We start from the raw sequence: 25,918 nt of genomic DNA, 5'->3' as shown, positions 1-25,918 counted from the left end.
ACCTATGGAAATGCCAGCAATTTCCCTATAGGTATAAGCGCCGTAGGAAATGCGTTGCCTCCCGAGAGACGTATGGGAGTACTAGGTGGGCTGGGAACATTCACATGCTGTCAGGTTCTATGTTTCATTGTCAGTTTCTAGGTTTAACCTTTACCCTTCTCCTCTGGCAACATCCAGATTGAAGCTCCAATCTTACGGGTGATGTTCCCTCCAGCTCCTTGCAGTGATCCCTGCCTGTCAATGTCAAGGTCATCCTACTTTCCTCATGCAATATTGTCAGCACAGCGGGGGCACATTACAAGAACATTGCAAGTTCTAACACAAACTTGTCTGCGCCTCCATTATCCCTGTGTGACTGTGGTGAAGACTGACTCAATTACCATCCCTAAATAGAAGCCGTGTTGACAGAAAATCCCACATTCACTCCATCTTTATATATCAGACCTTCTAGTAATCCCCACTATAGAGGAGCGCTTAGGCCATTAGCGTCCATTCTGCTCTGCGGCGTGGTCATATACACGAGACGTGCATCATCTCTATAGACGTAATTACAGTAATAACCCAATTGGAGTGTTTCATCATCAAATATGTTCATCGGGTCCATTAGAAATGTTGTACAGCTTGGATGGAAAGAATAAGAAAAACAGGAAACGTTAGGAACGTCAACCCAACAGGCACATCTTCTTCTTGGCCATCTTAAGTGCACGGATGAATATAAACAACCCTTTACCGTATTTCAATTACCAATTTACCATCCATTGAAACATATCTGTTTTTCACAGTTTTTTCTGTTTTTGGGAGTTTTTTTAATAGCAAAAAGTATTGCTAAAAAAAATTTCCAACAAGTTTTCCTTCTCCGTTTCATGTAAGTGACATATAACTCTATGTGGCTGGGTATGAGAGCATGGCGGTGGCTTTGTTTTTTTATTATTTTTTATTTTTTTACACATTATAATTACACATTTTAGGCTAAAACACAGCATTCCTCAGACAGGCGTAGCCCCGGGAGGAACCCGGGGCCGCAAGGTGCGTTCCAAGTGTCGATGATCAATGTGTCCTGCAATTTACACAAATTCTTGCAGCTAGCTGCGTTCTTCAACCCACGAGCCGAGTGATCCACCGCTAAGAGTCGCGTTAGCGACCCTCAGACAGGCGTAGCCCCGGGAAAACCCGGGGCCACAAGGTGCGTTTGAGGTGTCGATGATCAATGTGTCCTGCAATTCACACTAATTCTCGCAGCTAGCTAACATTCACGGTGGATCACTCAGCTCGCGCATCGATGAAGAACGCAGCTAGCTGCGAGAATTAGTGTGAATTGCAGGACACATTGATCATCGACACTTCAAACGCATTGCAGAAACGCAGCTTTTTGCAGACGGCAGACTTTACTGCATTTTTTTTTAAACTAAAGCCAGGAGTAGATTGAGCAGAAGGGAGAAGTGTAAGGGCTAGTTCCCACAGGGGAAGTTGGCAGCAGATTTTGAGGCGGAATCCGCCTCAAAATCAGCTGCCAAAAATGGCTCCCATTGACTTCAATAGGAGCTGCTCAGAGCTCGTTCACATCTGTGCCCAGTCTCCGTTCATGCAGGTTTGCACAAAACTGAGCAGGACTCTTTCACACGAATGGGTTTGAATGATGTCCAGCCGTGAGCGCCAGTGAGCATTTTATGCTCTCCACCGCGAAACCGTTTTTTTAAAATCAAACACAGAGTCGGACATGCAATACTCTGTGTCCGGTTTAAAAAAAAAAAACGGTTTTGCGTAGGAGAGCATAAAACGCACACTAGCGCACATGGCCAGACCCGGTCTGACAGCTTTCCGTCTTCTGCATGCAGAAGACGGAAAGCTCAGAATGAACTCCAGGCGCTAGTGTGAACCTAGCGTCACTTCTTTTTTCTGCCCGTTAGTAGCGGAAAAAAGAAGTGAGCCGCCCTATCCTGCAGTGGATTCCACGGATGAATCAGCCATGACATTTGCTGCGCGAGGCTCAAACCCATTCATTTGAGCCTAATCCATCCCGGAAAGGTACAATGAGATGCCACTGCACTGCACTGGTCCATACACTGTGCTGGAGGTAAAAAAAAACATTTCCTAATTCCTGAAGTCTATTTCTTCCTCACCAAAATCCTCGCCAAGAAAAATTTCAGCGCTGAAAAAAATGCCTCCCATTGACTTCAATGGGTTCCTTTTTCTGCTAGCAGAAATGGTGGTCTGCAGTTTATGCCTCCAACTGCTGACCACCTTCTTCACCCCTCTGCATCCCGTGACCAACACCGCAACCCGAAACGTCTGCTGGTAAGAGATCTCAGTGTCTGGTTTACCATGATTTATGGTGCGCTGTGTGATTGGCGTTTCCCGACCCGTACCGAAACTATGTTTCCTGGTAACAAATAGCATTTCTGGCCAAATTATGCTGTTTTCCCTCCTTGCACCTATTGCTTTTAAAGATGTATTACCTTAAATAAAGAAAACTTTTATGAAGATGAGCCTCGGTGTGGGTGAGTGCCCTTCCAATTTTTCTACATTTGTTCTATTTTTCTTGTTATAGTGCTGCCATCTTTTCATACTCCATAGAGAAATATCATATGAAGAACAGCAATGGGAGCGTTCCTCGCTGATGCACATGAGAGATTTCATTCCAATTATTTCAGATAGAGGAGCATTGTCATATTATTATTTAGAATAATCCTTTACACACCCAATGCCTGACACCGGACTCCTGGGGTGACATATAAAAGCGACCTTCCATTTATCCGAACATAAGACAGGATGGGCGGACACGACATTCGCTGCCACTAGACTACAGCCTCTTCATTGCGGATATCTATTCTTTTTATTAACCCCTATAGAGCCGTAGTATGTGGACTGAGCCTGCGGTCCCTGCAGCAGTGCTCACCATTACAGAGAAGGTTCACATTAGGGACACTGTGGGAAGGCCATTAGGAGCAGATACGAGAAGTGATATAAAGCGGATTGTACAGCTACTGTATATATCTCAGCTTGCAGCCTAGAGCTATACACTGTGCCGGGGTTACTGGATGTCACTGCAGTTTATGCAGCTGCTAAAAAGGATTTCATAAAATCAGCTTTCGGTGGGGTGGGGAAAGATCCTCATTCATGTTCAAAGCTACTCTCGGCTCTTGTGTCATTGGCCACCAAGACAGTGTGGGAAAGTCCTGGTTTGAACTTGCAGCGAGTTCCACAAAGATGACTAGAATTACTATGGCTGCAGGAGGACTAGACACGGCGTACAGCACATGTCTCCTATATTTGCTTAGGATTCTTACAAGAGAGAAAAAAAAGCCTAATGAAAGGGAATGTGTCTTATCTATTGATATACCTCAGACCCCATGTGATCCTGAGCTGGCTTTTGTGTATAGAAAATACGTGCTTGTAAAGAAGAATGTGACCTGACTCTAAATACAGCGCCGACCTGTTCAGTAGAGAATACTAAATACTAATAATAATACTACTACTAATAATACTACTACTAATAATAATAATACTATGACTACAAGTTAGAGATGAGCGAACAGTGAAATATTCGATATTCGTTATTCGTTTCGAATAGCCCCTCAATATTCAACTATTCGAATGAATATCGAACCTCATTATAGTCTATGGGGAAAAAAATGCTTTGTTTCAGGGGAAGCCACACTTCGACTCAGGAGAGTCACCAAGTCCACTATGACACCCCAGGAAATGATGCCAGCACCCTGGAACAGCAGGGGAAGCATGTCTGGGGGGCCACTATCTCGTCAGGATCCCTGTCAGCTTGCGATATGCGCGAGCTGACTTTTTCCCATAGGAATGCATTGACCAGCGTTGAATGGCTGAATGCAATACAGAGTACAGCATTCGGCCAATCAACGCTGGTTCTGCCGGAGGAGGTGGAGTCTAAGATCAGTCCACAGCAGTCTCCGTTGTGGTCCGATCTCAGATGTAGCAGTGTTGAGCGCACAGGCGTAGCAGAGCTGGCCGTGCACTGAGATATAGCAGAGCTGAGTGTGAGTGTGCGCTGAGCTCTGCTACACCAGAGATGCAGTGTAATATCAATTTGATCGAAAGCCGTTCGCTCACCTCTACTACAGGTCCATTGTCATCATTATATTATTAGAATTATAAATGATAATGGAATACATCACAGAACACAGTACAGCATTGGCATATAGATGAGCAAATAGTTTAGCTTTACATCTGGTGAAGGCGTAGAAACACTACATTCCCGCATTTCGATCCCAAATCGCAGGCCATTAAGGCTGAGGCTCCACGTTGCAGAAATGCAGCTAAAAAATGCTGCAGTAAAAATACATTGTGTTTTTCCTGTTGCACATTTTCTGCACTTTTCTCTACGGTTTTTCCTTCCTTATGAAATCTATATCATCATTTTTTGTTGCAGCAATAAAGCGCTGTGGGAAAGACCGCGGCGGCTACACATCGTGGTTATTCCCGCAGCGTTTTAAATGGAAAGTTGGCGGAGTTTCTGTTACAATTATACCTATGGGGAAGCCGCCGTTTTTTCCTAGGTATAATTCACATACTGCGATTTCCAAAACTGTGCCCGTTTTTACAGCAAAGTGGACATGGGATTCGCTAGAATTCTATTCACTTTTCCATGACTGTAAAACGCTGCGATTTTTCCCACGGGCAAATCGTGGAGTTTCCGTCCCTTGGGGCCCCGGCCCTAGTTACAGTTGTTTGAGTGCAAGGCATAAGTGGACCCAGCTAGAAAGAGAAGTATAAGTATAAACTCTCAAGACTTTCCGTGATAAAACTGCGGTACACTTCTGATGTGGCCATTTCTACGGTCGCTACGATCGCTACGTGTGGCCTTAACCTTAATGCTGCTGGTCATACAAGACCAAATCCTGCAAGTTAACCCAAGGATATAGCCTGAAGATAAACATCCAATCTGATCCTCCTGACAAATAGGATAAAACATGGCCAGAGAACACAAGTCCGTGAACCTGTTACAGTTGGTTCCATATAACACAATGCAGCACATTATTCCTGAGGTCGTCTGCTATCTGAGTGATCCGTCTTTCCTTCCACTGTCTGGCTCAATGGATATTATTTGTTAATGAGACTTATCCTGCTTCCTTCCATCGCTCCATCTTGATATGGATGTCCTAAGGCTAAAGAACATCCTCCCAGCCCTACTCTCAAAGATTTCTTATCACGACACATGGCCTCTCCCTGCGCATTGTGAAAGCGGCCAAGAACTTGAAGCCCTAACAAAATTGCAGTATGTTCAGTCAGAGGCTACACCCATGCCCCAGCTCTCATTTTGGCAGACATACCTGTTTTCCCATTTTGTGGGGGTATAATTTGCTGCACAGTTAATATATTGGAGATGTAATCTACATGAATATTTCATGCACTATCGCTTTGATAGCTTATCCTTAGGTTACCCCGACCGCCATGTTTTAACAGTCTCTGTCACCTGCAATAGTTTATGACACGCTGTGTTACCTTGTAATTCAGGTAAATTATATTTCAGCATTTTTGTCTATTTTTGAGAACCTTTTACTTTCAAACCGGTGATGGTTATCATATCATGTATGATGGGGTCCAAAGTTCCTCCAAATGTAGTGCACCCTCCACCTCCAAGCCATGTGCCTGAAAGGAGATTTCCAACATCATTTACACCAAACTTCTGGGGTAAATATTAAATCTGCACAACCTTCCAAAAGCCAGAACTTTTTATTTTTCCATTCACAGAGCAGTATAAGGCCTTATTTTTTGTGGGACAAATTGTATTTTGCAATGGTAACATTTAATATTCTCTACAATGTATTGAAAAAATTCAGAACGAGGTGGAAATAGAGAAAAACTACATTGGCATGTGTTAGGAGAGCAGATGCAGTTCAGCGCCAAAGTAAGAACCAGTACTAGATTAAAATGGTTAACATGACGTTGTGTGTCCAATACTCCCTGGGGTACATCATCTCCAACCCCACAATGGTGTTCACCAGAGCCCCAAATGGTGGGGATGGACAGGGCTGCAATGCTAGACGGAGACGCACAAATGCTAAACACACAGCACACCACAAATCACGGTGAAGCAGACACTGAGATCTCTTACCAACAAATGTTTTGGGTAGTGGTGCAGGTCCTAGGATCCAGAAGGCTGAGGCAGGTGTTCAGCAGGTGGCAGCAGAGAGTAAAGCGTAGTCATACGTTCCGGGTTGTCAGCAAGAGGGCAAAGCAGTACAATGGGAAATCCAAATGCAACATCAGGCAGGCTGAGGTGGTAACAGGAGCGGTAGTGAAGTACAAAGCAGAGTTCAGGGAGCAGAGGTCAAGAGGCAAGCCGAGGACATTAATAGGAATAAACAGAATACGAAATCAGGAGACAGAGGGCGAGGTCAAGGTAAAGGGTCAAAAACACAGGCAATCAGAACAGGAAGAATGCTTACTACCAGGACACGAAGTACAACTGAATAGTCAATGGCGGCCCGGAGCCAGAACCCTCCTTAAATAGGCTATGACCCACCGCTAGGCCAAAACCGGAAGTCCCCTGACTGGCTCAGGAGGAAAACAGCAACCCCCACACAATGTTGCGGCCTGCCTCCCAGGACTTGGAAGCGGGGACTCAGGAGCGCAGTGGGGTATGGACCAATGGCCTCCGCAAAGTGCTGTAGAGGCTCCGATCCTCCTCATAACAGCATGATTTTATTATGGGCTTCATTTTCACAGAGTTCATTTTGCAGCCAAAATTACATAAGGAAATAACCACCATACGGGAGAATTTGCTACGGATTCGGTAACGGATTCCGATCCCAAATCTGCAGCAGAGTATGCCCTCTATTGTTTTCAATGGGAGCCAGAGATTGCAGCAGGGTGCTGAAACAATAAGCGCTTTGCTTGATCTTGTGGCGGGTGTCACAGCTTGAGAACTTCTACTGATGAGGCCCATTCATACTGTTGTGCCTAGACCGTGGCTGAGTACAACAGTACATGGCCGCCTCTGTTTTCCCTTCAGCAGTGCATGAAACCTCCTAGAGGCTAAAGGGAGATGCAGAGGTGGGTGTGGGCAGGAGTGTGGCCACTACGGGACTATATGGAGCCACTATGGGACATTATACTGTATGGAGGGTCTACTAAGTGACATTATACTTGGTGAACGGGACACTGTGTGACATTATACTGTATGCTAATGGAAAGTCATACAGTGTGGTGGCCACTAAAGGGGGCATTTCCCCATATGGAGACCAGGATATTGCTCCCTATGTTGTGTGGGGACACAAATTTGCTATGAGATCCAGGTTTTGCTACTTACACCCCGTGTACATCTACAGTGTCATCGGTGTGGGAGGTAAGTCATGACTGCCAAGGACCACCGTAGTGCATTGGAGGCTTTGAAGAAGAAAGTGTAGGTCTACTCTTTGATTTTTTTTCCCGTAATCTTGGCCAGTTGCTGTAAATCTTGAATAATCCCTTTAACAAGGCCCTATCTTGACATGGTTACAACACTGTAAGTGCATATCCTGTATATACTATTATATATACTATTAGTGAGGAAGCGGATAATAGACACTTCTCATATCCTTTACATTTCATTTCCCCCATAGTTATTAATATTGTGGCGTGTTTTTCTCCCATAGTAATTACCCAGTTTGTCTGTAAATTATTAGTCTAAAATACAAGTACGTTCTTTGTTTTATAGCCTGTGACGAAGAAATAATTATCAGGCAGAGGCCGAGCAGAGACTTGAGGCTCATTAGTTAATTAGTATTATTATAATTATTATTAAGTATAACATGAATTGACAAGGCACCTGCGTCTGCCCCTTTATTAGCCCATGAAGTGGATGTGACTGTTGCTTGTCGGCTCTAGAGACAAAATCATTGAAGATGAAATTCTATTAGCCAAAGATATGGCCAAACAGGTTAGCCGAATAATGTTACTGGAGCGTATGTGTGTTACATCCCCAGCGACTATTACTGTGGACTACAGACATATAGGATCATATATCACGGAAATAGAATTTCTGCTATGACCTAAGGAAATAATATCTTACCGCATATTACACAATTACAGCTGGTAAGATCTATGAGCATGCACACAAAGCAGAACGCTCATGTGTAGATGGGACAATTTATTGGAAAACAGATTGCTTTAGGTAATATAAAGATTGATACAATGACAAGTGAATGGGATTGTTAAAAAATATTGTCAGAACGCCTACATTATACTATAGACAACTATTTACATAGCCCAACCAGCTGACAACTGCCCATAATACACTACATAAGTTCCCATACAGAGAGGTTTAGGCCGGGGCCCCACGGGATGTAAACGCCGCAATTTGCCCGCAGCGGAGTCTTACATATAGTTACAGTACAGCAAATCCTTGGAGCTGCTGGAGCCCCCAAAATAATATACATATCCTATAGATTCTGAACGTAAAACAAATGAGAAAATATAGAATGATTCAAGATGTATTTCATATTCTTATATTAGTAAGGTGATAGATTCCCTTTAATAAGACGTTGCTGGAAGTGCTGTGGATTTTTGCCTATGTGCAATGTAGCATAGATGGGCAGGGGAACCTTTTGTCTCCATGCTAATTTATTCCTTAAAGACCAAATATAGTAAGACGTGATCCTCCAGACCAGGTGTGCTCCTTCTACTCTGACAGCTTTGGATTCCATTGTGGAATTCTTCTAAAATGAGTCATGTCACACACAAGTGACATCATAGATGGCTCCTCAGAAGTTGTATTAGAAAAACATCAAGTTACTAGTCTCATCAATTTAAGGATTTTTCACAGGATCTATTTCATATGTAATATACATGTGTGTTGGCTGGTAAAGCGTTTTCCCTAGTTGTCCCCACCCGCCACCCCAAATCTATGAGTTGCTCTTTTCTGTGAAGTTGTTGAAGAACAATTATGTCAAGATATGTATGTATCACTGAAGGTTGCATGGATTCAGGTTGGATTGTAGTAGGCTTGCAGAGGTTATGTGCATTTAGTCTTGAGTCGCAAAATTTACCCCTTACAGGGATTCTATCATTAGAATCCCTTTTTCAGTACTACCATGTCGGAATAGCCTTAAGAAAGACTATTCTTCTCCTACTTTTAGAATTCTTCTCCACGCCGCTGTTCCAGTAATATACCCATTTTTCTTCCTATACAAATGAGTATTCAGAGAACACAGGGACGTCCCCTGTGCTGCCTGAAGATTCTCCAGCGACGCCCTTCTTCTTCTACAGCCGCGCACATCTTCCTGCATCTTCTTCCGGCAAGACTGCATTCACTCATGTAGCGGCCACAGAAAAATGGTCAACAAGACGTGAGCAGTCGGCACATATCTTGTCGACCATTTTTCTGTGGCCGCTACATGAGTGTACTGTAGAGATGAGCAGGTACTGTTCAGATCAGCCGATCCGAACAGCACGCTCGCATAGAAATGAATGGACGTAGCCGGCACGCGGGGGGTTAAGCGGCCGGCTGCTGTCAAAGCGGAAGTACCAGGTGCATCCATTCATTTCTATAGAGCGTGCTGTTCGGATCGGCTGATCCGAACAGTACTCGCTCATCTCTAATGTACTGCACATGTGCAGTACGCTAATGTAGTTCTCTGGAGTATTGAGCATACTGAGCATGCTCAGTATGGTCTGTACCGGTATCACTTACACGGAATAAGGCGCAGGAGGATGCGCCTGGCTGTAGAAGAAGGGCATCACTGGAGAGTCTTCAGGCAGCACAGGGAATGTTCCTATTGCTGTTTGAGCACAAGGGGACCTCCCCCTGTGCTGTTTGTAGACTAATTTGCATACAGAGAAAACCGGGTATATCACCGTAACGGCGGCGCAGAGAAGAATTCTAAAAGTAAGGGAAGAATAGCCTTTCTCAAGGCTAATCCGATGTGGTAATACTGAAAAAAGGGATTCTAGTGATAGTGAAGCACTGAAAAAAAAAAAGAAAAGTATATTGTGAAGTTCTCTCCTGTCCGTATGTTCCCTGCGGAAATCTCGCGGCAAGCACACGGACCCCATTATAGTCTATGGGGATCCCTGTGCTTTCACTGCACACCGCTTGCAAATGTGTTCGGTAGTCCATTGGGGGCGTCCCCATGTGGACTTTCCTGAATGGATTACCGATGCAGATGTGAATGAGGCCTTATTCGGTCACAAGTGGCTTCCTTACATTTATTGTTTTAGGATTTTTGATGAACAAAACATTCTGTATTCTGCGCTATTTTTGCCAGAAAGCGTGAAAGAAAATGTGAACAGAGCAGAAATACTTAGGGGAACTGGTATAGCTAAAATTCTAGAATAAATTGAGTAGTCGGGTAGTAGGAGGAGGTACCCCGCTGGTATAACCCTTTAAAGGAGCAAAGATGCCCCTACTTTACACTGATATACGTGTACATATACATGATTTCCATACAGCAAGGCAGACCGTACCCATCTTAAATCCATCAAAGTTAACAGCAGAGCCCTGAGTCAATAGATTGACTCTGACATGGGGAGTTGGGGTATTACCTGTATGGGGGACAAGAGCACGCAAAACATGATATTATCCTTATGTTATTCTCATATTAATAGTAATGGTAGTAAAATTACAATAGTCATTCACATCGGATTTGCAGATTCTTTGTCTTACCTGCTATAACCACCTTACTCAGCAGGTTAACCCTTTGCTAGGACTGTCTAATCCTAATGACTTTCTTATGTAATTCCTTGCCGTAAGATCTAACTATTCCTTCCATCATGGGTCTTAACTGTATCACCTAAAGGGATACTTATATACAGGAAGAAACCCTTGAGATGTGAATAGATCTGTCAGATTAATATAAACCTTCCCTCTGGTGGGTCTTCATATACTTATGGATCATACCGAGAAGTTTACAGAGTACACAAGTAAATGTCAAGAATACAACAGTTTATACGTGTAGAAGTTCTGATAGCAATACCATGTGTGTTATTAGTCTTAAATTATTGTCGAATATAAAAATTTAAATATCCAAAACCAAAAAATTGTTAAAAAACAATAAACATAAAATTGTATTCATGTTCTGATGACACATTCCCTTGAAATAAACGTGAATATTCTGCAATACCAGGAATAGGACAGTGCGGTGTATAGAGACTTATTTTTCAGGCAATGTTCATTCTGCCAAACCAACCGCCCGGTTCACACTAGCGCTTGTATTCTGTCCGCAAGGAGTCCGCCTGGAGACCCCCCCGGACGGAATGCAATCGCAACTGCAAGCGATGTGCTTGTAAAGCAGACGGAGTCTGCTTAACTGCACAGCGCTTGCATTAGCGTTGGTATTCCGTCCGGGGGGTCTCCATGCGGACTCCTTGCGGACGGAATTCAAGCGCTAGTGTGAACCAACCCTAACTCTGTTCTGTGCTGGTCAGGAATAGGCACGCCCAAACAGGGCTCTCTAGAGATCGGTGTCTGTGGTTTAGTATAATCTAACTTGACAAGTAAAACTAAAGAAACATCTTTTTGATCTAGTGATTGGTGGGGATATAAGCAGTAGAATCCCACTGATAAGCAAGTGATGTCATAAGTCATCTCGTACTGAGTTGAGCAATTACCTTTAGGGTATGTTCACACTGAGTTTTTTGGATTGGATTTTGAGACGAAATCCGCCTCAAAATCCAAATTAAAAAACAGCTCCCATTGACTTAAGTGGGAGCCACTCGCTTGTTTTTTCCGCTAGCTAGTGCACTGCACCGGCATCTCATTGCGGATAGCTGCGCATAAGTGTTCACACTTGGAATGCAAATGCTGCCGTGTGAACATACCCTTATGTAGTATTAAGTACTGAACTCATAATACTTGGATCTTCCACAGTTTATTGGAGTCAGTGTACTATAGGTTTCTAACAACGAACAGTTGTTTTAAAGAAAACCTGGAGGTCAAACTCAGTCCAAGTATCAGTATATTTTTTGCCATGTGGGAGGAAACTGAAGTACCCAGTGGAAAAACCACAAACATTGGGAAAACAAAGCCCTCAGTGGGATTTGAACCCAGGACCCTAGTACTGTAAGGCAACAGCAAAGTCCTTTTTGCAGTTCAGGTTCCTTACTGCAATCTATGGGGCTGCAGCAGGCATGGACGGAACATGGGTATCATCCATGGGCCATACATGCAGTTTTCTCAGTAATTCATACATATTTACACTTATGTGCATATAGATTTATGGGCAGCTTATGAGTATTATGGCCAAAAATGATAATTTTTGACAAAATCTCCTACAGGAACCTCAAACGCAGCTGTGAACATAGTCTTATCTAGATTAATTTTAGATGCAGATCTTCTACATGTTATTCCCAGGTTTTTTCCTGTAAAATTCCTTTCTGCAATTCTTAGGATCAGGGTAGGAATTATCCATCGTACTATTGGATAATCCGGCCAGGGTAATTGTTACACTGGCGGCCATACAGTTTCACTTTCAGCTTTTCAACTTGCCCTATAATTAAGGAATATGGAGAACCTTCCATGATCAAAGAGCTTGCATTGGGAGATCATAGTCATAGATACTTGTTTGACAGAAACTAGAATTTGTCATGGAAGTCCTTATTACATGGAACTTGTTTTCTACTTTGATGCAGCTACACTTAATACAACCAAACAAATAAAGGGTCACTTACATGGCAAAGCCACATGGACCCTGTAGGTTCATGTTGTGCACCCATAGACCAGTAGATGGAATGCAGCCAGGGAAGAATAATGGACGGGTACCAGCTGTGTTACAGATTCACACAAGGAGTTAAAGGGATTCTATCATTAGTATCCCTTTTTTAGGTAATACGACATTGGAATAGCCTTAAGAAAGGTTATTTGTCCCCTTCCTTTATAATTCTGCTCCGTGTCGCCGTTGGGTTGATATTCCGGTTTTTCCCAGTATTCAAATGAATCTCCAGACAGCACAGGGGGTGTCCCCTGAACTGCCTGAAAACTCTGCAGCAATGCCTCCATCTTCTTCATCTGCGCCTTTTCGCAGTGTCATCTTCTACGTTATCTCTCGGCTGAGTCTGCGTTTGGGATCGAAATCCCGGGCATGCTCAGTCGGTTCTGCCATCGGGCTTTGGGCAGAGCCAACTGTGCATGTCTTTTCGGCCATTTTACTGTGGCCGTTTACAGGCACAGTGTAAGCGTCCACAGTTAAAGGCAGAACAGACATGTGCAGTCAGCTCTACCCAAAGCCCAATGGCAGAGCCGACTGAGCATGGGCGGGATTTCGATCCCGAACGCAGGCTCGGCCAGGAGATGGAGGCGGTGCGGAGCAGAATTATAAAGGTAGGGGACGCATAGCCTTTCTTAAGGCTATTCTGACGTGGTATTACCTCAAAAATGGATTCTAATGCTAAAATCCCTTTAAGTCTTGAAATTATGTTAACACTTGCCAGTAAACTTCCAAGACTTCTGTTTTTATAGAAGTGGCCACACTTTTTGACGGTTCATCAAGGCTATTTGATTGGTAGCAACTGGCTGCTACTTACCCTTAATTCCTACAAAAACCATAAGGGTGTACTTAGTTTTTACACACAGATTCTGAATTTTGGCCAGGTTTTGTTGAATAAATAATGACATAGTGTAATGTCATTATTTATTCAACGTTTTTCAGCTGACGTTGCATTTGCCTAATTTTAAGGTGTTCTAAGCACCAGATTTTTGAGTTGAGATTATCTGCTATGATGTTTACCATAGATAGCACACAGAAAGTAAAGGAGAATCTGCTACATAACTCTCTCTCCTTCAGAAGATTATATAGAACATAATAATTAACATAATTCATCTTAAGAAGCACGGAGTCCCCTCTTTTTTGGAGACCTACTCCTATTCCTTTCTTTAAACTTTGCAGGCAGCCTATAACATGGCACCCTATATAATAAATGGATCCATACAGTGGCGTCATTTATATAAGGGACATCAGGATTGGGACAATGTTAATACAAATGGATCATTGGGCTGTATTAATGTAAGGGGCCATCATGGGCATGATTTTTTTAGACATTTAAGGTATTAAGCTCTCGAGAATTGGGCACTATTATTGGGGCTTTACTAAATGTAAGAGGCAGGTGTAAGTAATGTAAAGCTGCACACGGGGGCTATCATTCATTTCTTTATACTACATATTTTATTATTTGGGGTAACAGCAGGATGTGGACTTTGTGTAGGAGAGAAAAATATGGGTCAAAAGTGAAGAACCAAAGATGTGTGGCAAACTTTACAAAGACAAGTCACAGCTGGAAAAAGTGGCCATAGCAGACCAGATGGATGAAACTAGAAATTCACTTCTTTTTTTTCTGCTAGTGGTTTTTTGCTGCTCGCGGAAAAAAGAAGTAAGCTACCCTACCTTGACGTGGATTCCGTGGCGGCGAGAGACTCCCTCCCGACTAGGCCCATTCATTTGGGCCTAATCCGGAGCGGAATGCCGTTGCACTGCACTGGCAACCAATCACAGCTAGCCACGGGAGGTGTTATTTGGAGGCGGATTCTAAGGCAGCATCTGCGTCAAAATCCGGTCCAAAAAAACTCTTTGTGAACTCAGTCTTAGATACACCTCTACTTAAGGGAAATTCTTTTGTCTAGATGTAGTTCCTTTTCACTTGCACTTACTCTAGTCCCCCAATGTGGGACTATTAAAAGATTATCTTATCTTATTTGCTGGACTACTATGTACACCATTCATGGACAGTCAAAAGGTCACGTCCTATCTCTGTTTTCACAGATCCCTCTATATATTCAAATATATGCTAATTCTGTGAAAACAGGTACAAGACAGCTGTAAAAAACTGAAAGTTGTTCAAGGCATTTTTTTGCACTTTGGTCATCTGAATGTAGACTTATAACGCCTGTTAATAAACTATGGCTATTGACTGCCTATAAAAGACCTTTCCTATTCTTCATGCCTAGGGTTGAGCCGATCTTAACTCTTCAGGATCGATTTTGAAATCCGATTTCCGATCATTTTTCATTCGAACCCGATCTCGATCCCAATTCCGATCCCATTGCAAGTCAATAGGATTTTTTTACTAATCGGAGATCGGATTTTAAAAACAATCCTATTCACTATACAGCATGGAATCTAACAATTGAACGCTTTAATTGTTAGAATCCACGCTGTGTAGTGATTTTTTTTTTAATCACTAAGTAGCCAGAGGATTTTTTTTTAATCCTCTGGCTACTTAGTCCCCCCTGGTGTCCACTTACCTGCAGAGATGGCTGGTCTGGTGCTCGGTGTTCTCATTCTTCTTTGCTTCGCTGCCCCCGCCTCCCAGGTTAGGAGAGTGTGGGCGGGTACTGGGAGGGGAGACGTCACGTCTCCCCTCCCAGTACCCGCCCACACTCTCTTAAGCCACAAGCCCCGCCTTCTTCCTAGCTCTTTAACACTAACCTGGTAGGCGGGGGCAGCGAGGCGAAGAAGAACGAGAACACCGGGCACCGGACCAGCCATCTCTGCAAGTAAGTAGCTACTAGAGATGTTAGCTAGTCTCCCATTAGAATGAATGGACGCAGCCGGCACGCAGGGGGTTAAGGCTGTGTGCCGGCTGCTTCCATTCATTCCTATGGCACCGCAGTGGAGCCTTCACACTGAGTATACACTCCGCTCAGAATGAACGGAGCATATACTCAGTATGAAGGCTAACATTGTTAGCTTTTCCCACAATGCCAGTAGCAAAGCATTATGGGAAATAATCCCCGATCTCGATCCCACCTAAAAAGATCATGTTTGGAATTCCGATCGCGATCGTGAAATTCTCAATCGTTTTCCGAACACGATCGCTCAACCCTATTCAAGCCTATATCATGTGCTGCATTTTTTTTTAATTTTGTAGATGCAAACTATGTTCAGATCTAATGAGATTGCATTTCCTAATCTTTGCCACATGTGTAGACTTATCATAGCAACAGCAAAATTCTCGTGTCTCCACTTTATCATCCGTACAAACAATAGTTACATGTAATGGCCCAACGATACTTTGTGTACATGTCAGAACAGCAACTCTTGTAATGTTACTGTATTTTGCCCCGTGGCGACGTAATTATGCTCCATTTCACATCGTGTTTCTGGAGGCCCCTTTTTGCCAAGACTGGGTGTTCCCCTGATACTATGAAAGATGGGAATCTCTGGGTGTAATAATGTTCATGCCTTTTATGGCTTGGCCTGGCTCCCTGCTTTATTAGTTTATTAGGGTATTGCTTAAGCTCTTATTAGGCTTTCTAATCAAAACTCTACACACCCTATAATTTCATCCTTTCAGCCCTCTAAACATTATTCCTTCCATCCATCACACCTGCAGACATAGGAAGGTTATACAAGAATCACGAATGGGAAAGCAGAAAATCTTTCACTGCCTTCAACAATGGGTTTACCCTGTAAAGTGCCATAAACGTCCACGAGAACGGCAGGACTAGAACATTAAGTACTGTCATTATTCCTCTGAATCACCAATATAACCTGCTAAAACTAGGGATAATTGCAGTTTGTCTACGTTCTTGCCATGTTTGTTACCTGTACAACAGCCCACCCAAACTAATAGCTGCCCTTTCTTTGTAAAGTGGTGGAGTAAACAAGAACCAATATAGGGGCTGCTGCTATGTATGATTCTGACTCTAGTATCCATTGCAATGAATTCATTTTTATATATTATCAAAACAAGTGATGACTAGTTAAAAAAAAGTAAGAAAAAACACCTATAATAAAAAAAAAATGTAGCCAACTACAGTCCTTACAAACTGTCTTCCCATATTTAGGCAGAGGCCCCACATAGAAGAAATGCATTGCATTTTTTTCCCTGTGTTTTAGGTTAAGGCCCCACGGGACGTCCCGCAGCAAAAACCGCAACAGCAACTCATCGCTGTTCTTCCCGCAGTGATTTAGACAGAAGGTTCAGAGTTTTCCTCTGCAGGTTTTATACCTATGGGGAAACTGCTGGCGTTGTCCACACAAATCATAAGGAGAGAACAATACTTTAAGCAGTACTTTTCTCTCCACGTGACTCATGTGGACACCGCGCAGAAAACACAGGGACCCCATTACAGTCTGTGGTCCCATGTGGTTTCATTGCTCACCGCTTTTTAATGAGTTTGGTATTCCATTTAGGGGGTCCCCAAGCGAACTCCCAAAACAGAATAGTGAACGCAGATGTGAACCAGGCCTCAGTGATAGGGAAAGGCAAGACTTGGGCAAAAGAGGGCAAAATTGGGATCACTGAACAGTGGATAAACAATCCTTGATCAGAGGAATCCAGATTTTTGTTGCATCATGCTGATAAGGAGGGTCAGAATTTGGGGCAGGCAGCATAAATCGATGAACCCTTCAAGTCGAGTGTCAATTAGGGTTTAGCCGATCTTGAGATTTCAGGATAGTTTTTAAAATCCGATTTCCGATCATTTTCCATTCGAACCTGATCCCGATCCTAATGCAAGTCAATGGGATTTTTTTTAATGATCGAAGATCGGATTTTAAAAATGATCCTATTTACTACACAGCATGGAGTCCAAAAATTGAATGCTACAATTTTTGGACTCCACGCTGTGTAGTGATTGAAAAAAAATCCCCCGGCTACTTAGTCCCCCCCACTTACCTGCACAGAATCGCTGCCGCTCCCCCTCTTCTCGCTCTTCTTCTTTCTCCTTCATATGCCTTCAGAGCGCCGTGCGTGCCCCCGCCTCCCAGGTTAGTGTTAGAGATGCTGGGAGTAGGTGGGGCTTGTTGTGGCTTAGGAGTGTGTGGGCGAGGAGACGTGAGTGCATCACTCACGTCTCCCCTCCCAGTACCTACCCACACTCTCCTAAGCCACAAGCCTCGCCTTCTCCCAGCATCTCTAACACTAGGCTGGGAGGCGGGGGCGCGCACGGAGCTCTGAGGTCATATGAAGGAGAGAGGAGAGGAGCGAGAAGAACGTGGAGCGGCAGCGGATCTGTGCACGTAAGTTGAGCAATCGGTATTGAAAATTCTGTTCCCGATATTTTTTTAGGCGATCACGATCGTGAAATTTACTCGATCGCCGATCGGGATCCGATCTTTTCCGATTCCGATCACTCAACCCTAGTGTCAATATATCAGGCTGGTGGAGTAATGGTGTGAGAAACGTATTCCTGGCATATCTTGAGTCCTCCAATACCTGCGGATGACACCTGTGTATACCTCAATAAATTACTGATGGTCAAAGGGTGTCCAATGTACCACTAGATGGGTGTCTCTAATAAAGTGGCCATCCATTGCATTTTCCAAAAATGCCATTGTGTATTGCGCTACATGATGCAATGTAGTGTTACCGTATGTAAACATTTCTGCAACGTTAATCTGACCAAACACAAATAACCTGATGTATGTGATGTCAACATAAGCTTCTGTCAGATTTTCCATATTTTTTTTTATTATGGGTGTGGATGAAAAGTAGGGAGTGCAATTTAAGGTGTCAAAATACTGACATGAAATGATGGTAATGGCAAATATACAGGTGGTTGTTTGACAGCTCACTGCAGCCATGTTTTAGAAATGCTCGAATGACTAAAGCAGGTAAGGGGGTGTTCACACTAGCGCCGCTGTTCACCCTTTATGATACATGGGCTGCAATGCCCTTTTTGCATTATTGGCATACTATTCACTATGGGAACTGCTTCTTCCACAAGTGGGACATTCCTGATTAATATGGAAGCAGAAATTAATATATTTAACATGACGCCGTACATATTAATGGATCAGCGGGTGACTAGGCCTTCAGAAGTGAAGATGCTTGGGGTTCATGGACTTATTAGTCAGGAATTGATGAGAAATGCGCCATCATTTAATGAAGGCTCCGAGCACTACAGAGAGGCTAAAAGGGGTCAGCGCTGATAATCCAAATGAATATTCACATACCATGGCAAGACAACAGTCCTTTATGACATAGGCGCAGCTCCAGCTTCTAAGTGTCTAAAGCCCTTCAGGTTTTGTTTACTAGCACAGATTGGATCATCGCTAAGAGAACATGAAACCAAACCTTTCTTACAAGAATATCTTCCTTTGTTGGATTTGCAGAGATCTGTTCTTGCATTTGGGAATATGACATCTTCTTAAATTCTACATAGACCTGAGATTTAAAGGGATCCTATCATTGGATATCCTTTTTTTCTGACTAACACATAGGAAAAGCCTTAAGAAAGACTATTCTTCTCCTACCTTTAGATGTCTTCTCCGCGCAGCCGTTCAGTAGAAAACCGTGTTTCCTTTGGTATGCAAATGAGTTCTCTCGCAGCACTGGGGGCGGTCCTCAGCACTCAAACAGCACTGGGGGCGTCCCCAATACTGCGAGAGAAATCTCCAGCAACGCCTCCATATTCTTCAGGAACAGCCTCTCCCTGCGTCTTCCGTCGAGGGTTTCAGTCTTCTAGGTATGCCGACTGCGCATGCCCGCGCCACAAGAAAATGGCCGCTTACACAGCTTACTGTGTAAAGAAAATGGGCGCTTTACACAGTAAGTTGTGAATGCTTACATAGTAAGCTGGAGTAAGCTGCCATTTTCTTATTGCGTGGGCTCTTCCCAAGGCCCGATAGCAGAGGCAACTGCGCATGCCTAGAACATTGAAACCCAGGACGGAAGAAGACACAGGGAGAGGGTGTTCCAGAAGAACTAATTTGCATACCGAAGAAAACCCGGATTTGTACTGAATAGCAGCGCGGAGAAGACATCTAAAGGTAGGAGAAGAATGGCCTTTCTTAAAGGGTATCCAATGATAGTATGCGTTTAATGTAACTATAAGGACCCACAAAGAAATACAGACCTGTAAAAAGTCTGGGGCTGATTGATCAGGGCTTGTGCAACTGCTGTAAAACTATGAAAAAAATGAACAATTTGTGCAAAAATTGTGACTTTTCAAGCTTTGTGCCCCATGTTCATGTTTCCTAAGTGTAGTGGAGGTAGAGCCACCCACCCCATCAGATTATGGCAGTTTTCTGGTATAAATCCTATTAAAAGTTTGTGAGTTTGTGGGTATGTGTGTTTGGATGTTTGTTCCTCAATCACGCAAAACCCGCTCGACCAATTTGGCTGAAAGTTTCCACAAACATAGTTAATACACCCGATTGCGCAATAGGCTACTTTTCGTCACAATAGCGCACATACGTTTGTGCCAGGACCCTCACAAAACCCAAACTCACACCACCATCTCTGCAATCTCACACACTTTGGATCATAGCAAGCCCCAAAATTCATATTGCCCTCTACAGCCTCGCCCCTAACCCCACACAATCACATATACATATACTTTACCACTTTGCCCCTCACCTTAACGATACTCCAGGAGGCTCTCTTTAACGCTCCGGAGCAGCCATGTTTGCCGACCTCAACTGCTCTGACAATCCGTGACACCGCCCACCCATGTCAATACCCCTAGGCGGTCTAATAAATGCAAAAAAAAAAAAAAGTATTACAAATGCAAATCCCCCCAATTTCCCTAGAACACATATAAAAGTAGTTAAATACTGTGAAACACATATGTTAGGTATCCCTGTGTCCGAAATCACCCGCTCTACAAAGCCGTAGCGGCAAACATACTGAAAAGTCCAAAACCGCTGTTTTTTCACTATTTTCATTATCATACAAATATCAATCAAAAGTGATCAAACCAATAGCATTTCCCGAAAATGCAACAACTAAAAACTACACCCGGCCCCGCAAAAAAACACATCCCCCGACACAGACAAATAAAAAAGTGACTGCTGTCAGAATATGGCAACTTTTAAAAACAAAAAAAGGTCAACACACTACTGGCAGAAAATAACAAAGCATACAATGTCGTATATCGAGGTATATTCACTTCAAATACCTCTGTCCCAAAGTCACTATGTACAGTTTCTCACAACACCGTATAGCAGCTGAAATACAAATTAACTTCAACAAAAAAGTCTCACGTATTCTCTGAATTACAGCAAAAACAAGATACACAGTTACATTTCATATCCCATCCCTTATACACACTACGAAAACCTTACCCGCGCCTGTATATACCCACTGCTACAATCACCGCAGACGAAGTCGCGGGTACCAGCTAGTGATGCCATAAACCTAAACCACCAAGGTTTGTGTAGTTTTCTGTTTGCACGCAGAGACCCTAGAAGAGGATGTGTCTTCTCTTATATTAGGTGAGGATTTTTTAAAAAAACACAGCGTTTCCACTCACGGTATCCTTCAGAATATGTAAACATCACCGTCCTTGCAGAGTATGACCGTGGCACGCATAATGGACCCTCCTCGGCTTGGAGGCAGAAACTTTGGTTTGTTATGCTATGATTAAGACTACATATATTCTCCGAAACGCATCAGCCTTTCTTGGCATCATATGGAGGTTCATATAATTCTATAATTTAAGTAGACAGTCTGAGGAGGAAACTTCTGCAAGACATTCTGTAAAAAGAGTTGCGGGGAAAAAAACGAAATGCGTTTCCGCTGCGTTTTTGCCTGCGGTGCTTTTTGGCTGCAGCCCGTTACATGGAGTCTTACCCCTCGTTCACATCAGCGTTTGGATTCCGTCTGGGGATCCCAAGCAAGCACATGGACCCCATTATAGTCTATGAGGTCCGTGTGTTTTTACAGCACACCACTTGCAATTGTGTTTGTATTCCGTTTGGGGAGTCTCCATGCAAACTCTCCCTGGACGGAATACAAAAGCAGATGTGAACCAACCCTTAGTCTAAGGTGAAGTTTTTCATGGTTTCATCTTCTTATGAGACACTACCCCTCCAACATGTTCTTTTTAGACGTATGACTCAGTTGAGTTCACCCTCCTGCTGCCTTCCTTTAGTACCACTTACTTTTCCAGCCATTTGTTAACCTGTCCCCACTTCTTTTCATATGTGTGGCTGAGATGTTTTCAAAGGAAAATTGTCTTTCACCTTCTGATACGTCTTCTGTGTTCTATAGTGAATAAAATATGGTTATGAGATTTCCAAATCATTTCATTCATCTTTCCTTTCCACGGCATCCCAACTTTTTTGGAATTGGGTTGTAACAAATACTGTTCAAACAGTAGGTATCGCAGAAAACCCCATTAGGTTAAGGTCCCACGAGCTGGAAACGCCACGCTAAAGCGCTGCGGCAACAACCGCGGCGTGATTCCATCACGGTTCTTCCCGCAGCGCTTTGAATACAAAGTTCACAGAGTTTTCCTCTGCAGACTTTCTGTTACCATTATATCTATGAGAAAGCCGCCAGCGTTTTCATAGATATAATTGACATGCTGTGATTTTCAAAACCGCAACGGTTTTGGAAATCGCAGTGTGCCCGCGCTGCGATTTGTTCCGCGAAGTGGGCATGGGATTAGCATGAATCCCATTCACTTTGCAAGTACTGTAAAACGCGGCGGTGTTTCCGCCGTGGGGCCCCGGCCTTAATGGTTGCAAGTTGTTAGTGGAATGCTGAGACAATATGCTTTATACAATTCCATCCCGAAAATGATCAACTATTTGGACATTTCTAAGACTCATTAAATGGAGCAGACAGAGTGGGAGTAATGTCGCACCTTACAAGAGTTTGTATAATGGATACTCCAAATGAGGTCGTCTGTCATTGGAAGAGAATAAGAAGGCTACTGAGTAGGTGTTATGGCATCTATTCACACTATTAGAAGTGTGTCGGCAGCTCTCATGCTGCAAAACTGATGACAGCACTTAGTAAGAGCTCCGGAGAGCTTTCATTTAGCTGACACCCCTTATCAGTATTGGGTATAAGAACAGATGACTGGAATTACTATGTCCATGATTCAGCTCCTTCATATCATGGGTCAGTAATGAAATACACACAATAACAGTTTGCTCTAAATTAAAGCTTTGTGGTCAATTACAAAAACACACAAATGATATCACTTATTTATTATAGAAAGAGCCAGAACATGACAATACAGCTGTCCGCACCTCCCAAATAGGATCAATGCTGGATTATAAAGTGAGCACAAACAGAATAGACTGCCACCAACACTATATGGAAGGTTGTGGGCACTTTATATGAAGCTGGAAGCCTAATAAGGTATTTTGCAGAATACATAATGGGAAGAAGATTGTGACATTCTTAGGAGAGTTTACCTACTCTAACTCTACCCATTATCCTTCATGAATGACAAAGTTCCTTAAAGTGTGTCCATAGAAAATCGCTTGCAACATCCATTTTCTGAGAGGAAAATGTAATTTCCAATACATTTAGATGCTGATGTGTTGCAGAATACTGTTATGACTTGTATAACTTGTATAGCAAAAGTTGCAAGAGTCCAGAGTCCACATATGGGTATAGGAACTTAAATGTTCAAGGCTTGTTTTATTGACTTTTGATACATACAAGGATTGCAGGATAACCAATGAGAATCCTCCATAAACAATACCCAGATATGTGCAGAAATGGAGTATGTCAACTGGAAACAAAGTCAAAAAGGAACATCCAAACTAGCAATTTTCCAATAGACTTAGTGATCCCAGAATTGCAAGGACTATTTGACAGCATCTCTTAGGCAGTAATACAAACACTCAGACATCCTTGTTCTTGCTGTGCAATACTGAAGTATCTCATCACAGTCCCAGGGATTTCTGCACAGTCTGCCTGGCGATCTTGTTAAACTGCTCCCTATCTTCCCGCCACATCTTTGAGGCATCCACATTTGCACCACTTTCGTCATTGGGCTCTGCAAAGTAAAGGAAATACAAACACCAATTAAAATAATGTTATGTAAGGTAACCCATTAATAGTCCCACTATGGAGGAATTCAGTGTGCTACAGCAGCATAGAGAATACAGTAATATATTACAAGAAAGACACATAGAAGCTCAGAATAGCAGATAGAAAAGATACAGCAACTAAGAAGAAAAGAAGACTCAGGATCAGTTAGTTCTCTGTGTGGAGTGTCTTCACTTAGCCTGATGCTGATTATACAGCCTGACCGCGGTTGGGAGGAAAGATCTCCGATAGCGCTCCTTCTCACACTTGGGGTGAAGCAGTCGGTCGCTGACAGTACTGCCCAGTGCTGGCACAGTCTTGTACATGAGGTGGGAGTTATTCTCCAGCATGGAGCTGACCATGGACAGTATCCTTCAGTCACCCACCACCTGTACTGGGTCCAGGAGGCTCCCCAGGACAGAGCTGGCCCTTCTAACCAGCCTGTAAAGTCTATTTCTGTATCTGACTAATATGCTACTCACCCAGGAGGCCACTTTAAAGAAGATGCCTGATGCTACTACAGAGTCGAAAAAGGTCCTAAGAAGTGGCCCCTGGACTCCAAAGGCCCTCAGCCTCCTGAGCAGGTAGAGCCTACTGTGGCCCTTTCTGTGCAGCTTTATGGCATGTATAGCCTGTATATAACTATACTCATTCCAGGTTCATTGTAACCGAATTCTGGCAGCCATACTGGTTCTAAAATGTATAGAGTACTGGCCTCTGAAGCCAGGATTACCGAACTGTTGGTTGTGACCCTTCACCAATACTTATACTGTGTAGTGCCACAGTCCCATGGCTGCTGATAGATGAGTTGGGTCACATGTCCCTCCATCAGCAGCCTGGAACAGCACATAACTCAGTAAAATGAGTGGCGGAAGAGAGGGGGGTACACGAGACGCAACAATCAAAATTGACTCATGGATCTGTAGTGTGTACATGATAGCACGAGCCAATAAACCTCCATGACACTTATTGGTTCTTGCTAGTCATCTAATGTCTCCCTTCATCGAGTTTTCAGGAAATTGTAGTCCAGGCTGTGCTCCTTAATAACGAAGCATGCGCTAAACCAAACTACATTTCCCAGAGGCTCAATGCATAGTCTGTGCAGGATGTCTTGTAAGACACTCAACAGCAACCATTATCTGCAATGTATGTACGAGCAGGAGGTATACATAACTGTGTGAGGCAGAATACAGTGGGAAAAAGTGGTACAGAGGTACAGGTACGGTACAGAGGAATAAGAAGCAGTGTACAGAGGCAGAATATATCAGAAAAGTAAAATAGCAGCAGAATACAGGTGGTGGTTTGGAATAAGGCTAAGTATGGTGGGGGCGGGGGGTTCCAACAAGAAGTTTGGTTATCACTGCTTTAAAACAAAAGTGTCTTTTAAAGAACACTGAATTGGATCACCATACCTGCTAACATGCTTACGACTGACAGTAAAATTTTCTCAACACTTTGCACAGGACTCCACCGCTCAGCGCTGCTCTCATAGCCCATGGGGTCGTCTCCTGGAGCGTGCAGGATTGAAATGCACACCCTGCCATCTGGGTATACTGCAAGGAAAAAAAAGGTTTTGATTTGAGTTTATCAAGTATTATGTAATATTAAAAGGGGTTGCATCATGAAGAAAACCTATCGCTAACATAGCTGGAGCAGCAGACACTGTACTTTTTGATAGTCTAATAGACGACCATCGCTGCCGCTCTATTCACTTTTCTGGGAGGGATGGAAATAGCCAAGTCAAGCACTCTGACACTCCCATAGAAGACAATGGAGCAGTTATCGCACACCACCACTCTATTCACAAAAGGGCAATTGAGACCCCCGCTCTTGTGACAGGTGGGAGTCCCAGAAATCTAATATGTATCCCCTGTCCTGCAGGGAGACTCATGGGGAAAACTCCTTTTAGTAACAGACCCAAAATCCAACATGATGGTAGTAGCAGGAAATGGAGCAGGAGAGTCCATGGTCATACACAGCCCCATATTACACTTAGAATATAATTTAAGCAACGTCTCACTAAGGCTTAGTTTACACCTGTGCCAGAGACTCCACTGCAATGTCCGCCTGAAGTCTGTTAATGAAGAAGTCTTGTAAGGAGGACTTTTTCCTCTGCCAGTTTCAGTTATAAAATGACAGAGACCCGATACACCCCCATTACAGTCAATGTGTTCTGTGTGTAACTGCTATTGCAGCAGTCTGCCTCTGACAGACCAGAACGGATAGGCCAACGCTAGTGTGAACCTGGATAGTGTGG

The 25,918-nt window shown here is 43.4% G+C and overlaps 1 protein-coding gene and 1 non-coding gene across 2 annotated transcripts in view; both read right to left on the bottom strand.

The window, feature by feature from the left end:
* Window positions 1–980: 980 nt before the first annotated feature.
* On the bottom strand, window positions 981–1,131 carry LOC142217775 (5.8S ribosomal RNA). Its single transcript, XR_012717418.1, has one exon. It is a non-coding gene; the product is annotated as a 5.8S ribosomal RNA (ribosomal RNA).
* A 21,683-nt stretch (window positions 1,132–22,814) lies between these two features.
* Window positions 22,815–25,918, bottom strand: part of UBE2G2 (ubiquitin conjugating enzyme E2 G2) — a 33,835-nt gene continuing 30,731 nt past the window's right edge. The window contains exons 5-6 of the mRNA XM_075284957.1: window positions 25,074–25,214; window positions 22,815–23,629 (exon numbers count right to left, since the gene is read on the bottom strand). Coding sequence (XP_075141058.1) covers window positions 23,517–23,629; window positions 25,074–25,214 — 254 coding nt within the window. The 3' untranslated portion in view covers window positions 22,815–23,516. The remainder of the gene's footprint in view (window positions 23,630–25,073; window positions 25,215–25,918) is intronic.

Source organism: Leptodactylus fuscus, chromosome 8 (genome assembly GCF_031893055.1).
Source record: "Leptodactylus fuscus isolate aLepFus1 chromosome 8, aLepFus1.hap2, whole genome shotgun sequence".
Taxonomy (NCBI): domain Eukaryota; kingdom Metazoa; phylum Chordata; class Amphibia; order Anura; family Leptodactylidae; genus Leptodactylus; species Leptodactylus fuscus.
The sequence above is the reverse complement of the archived record's forward strand: the minus strand, read 5'-3'. Positions and strand labels throughout refer to the sequence as shown.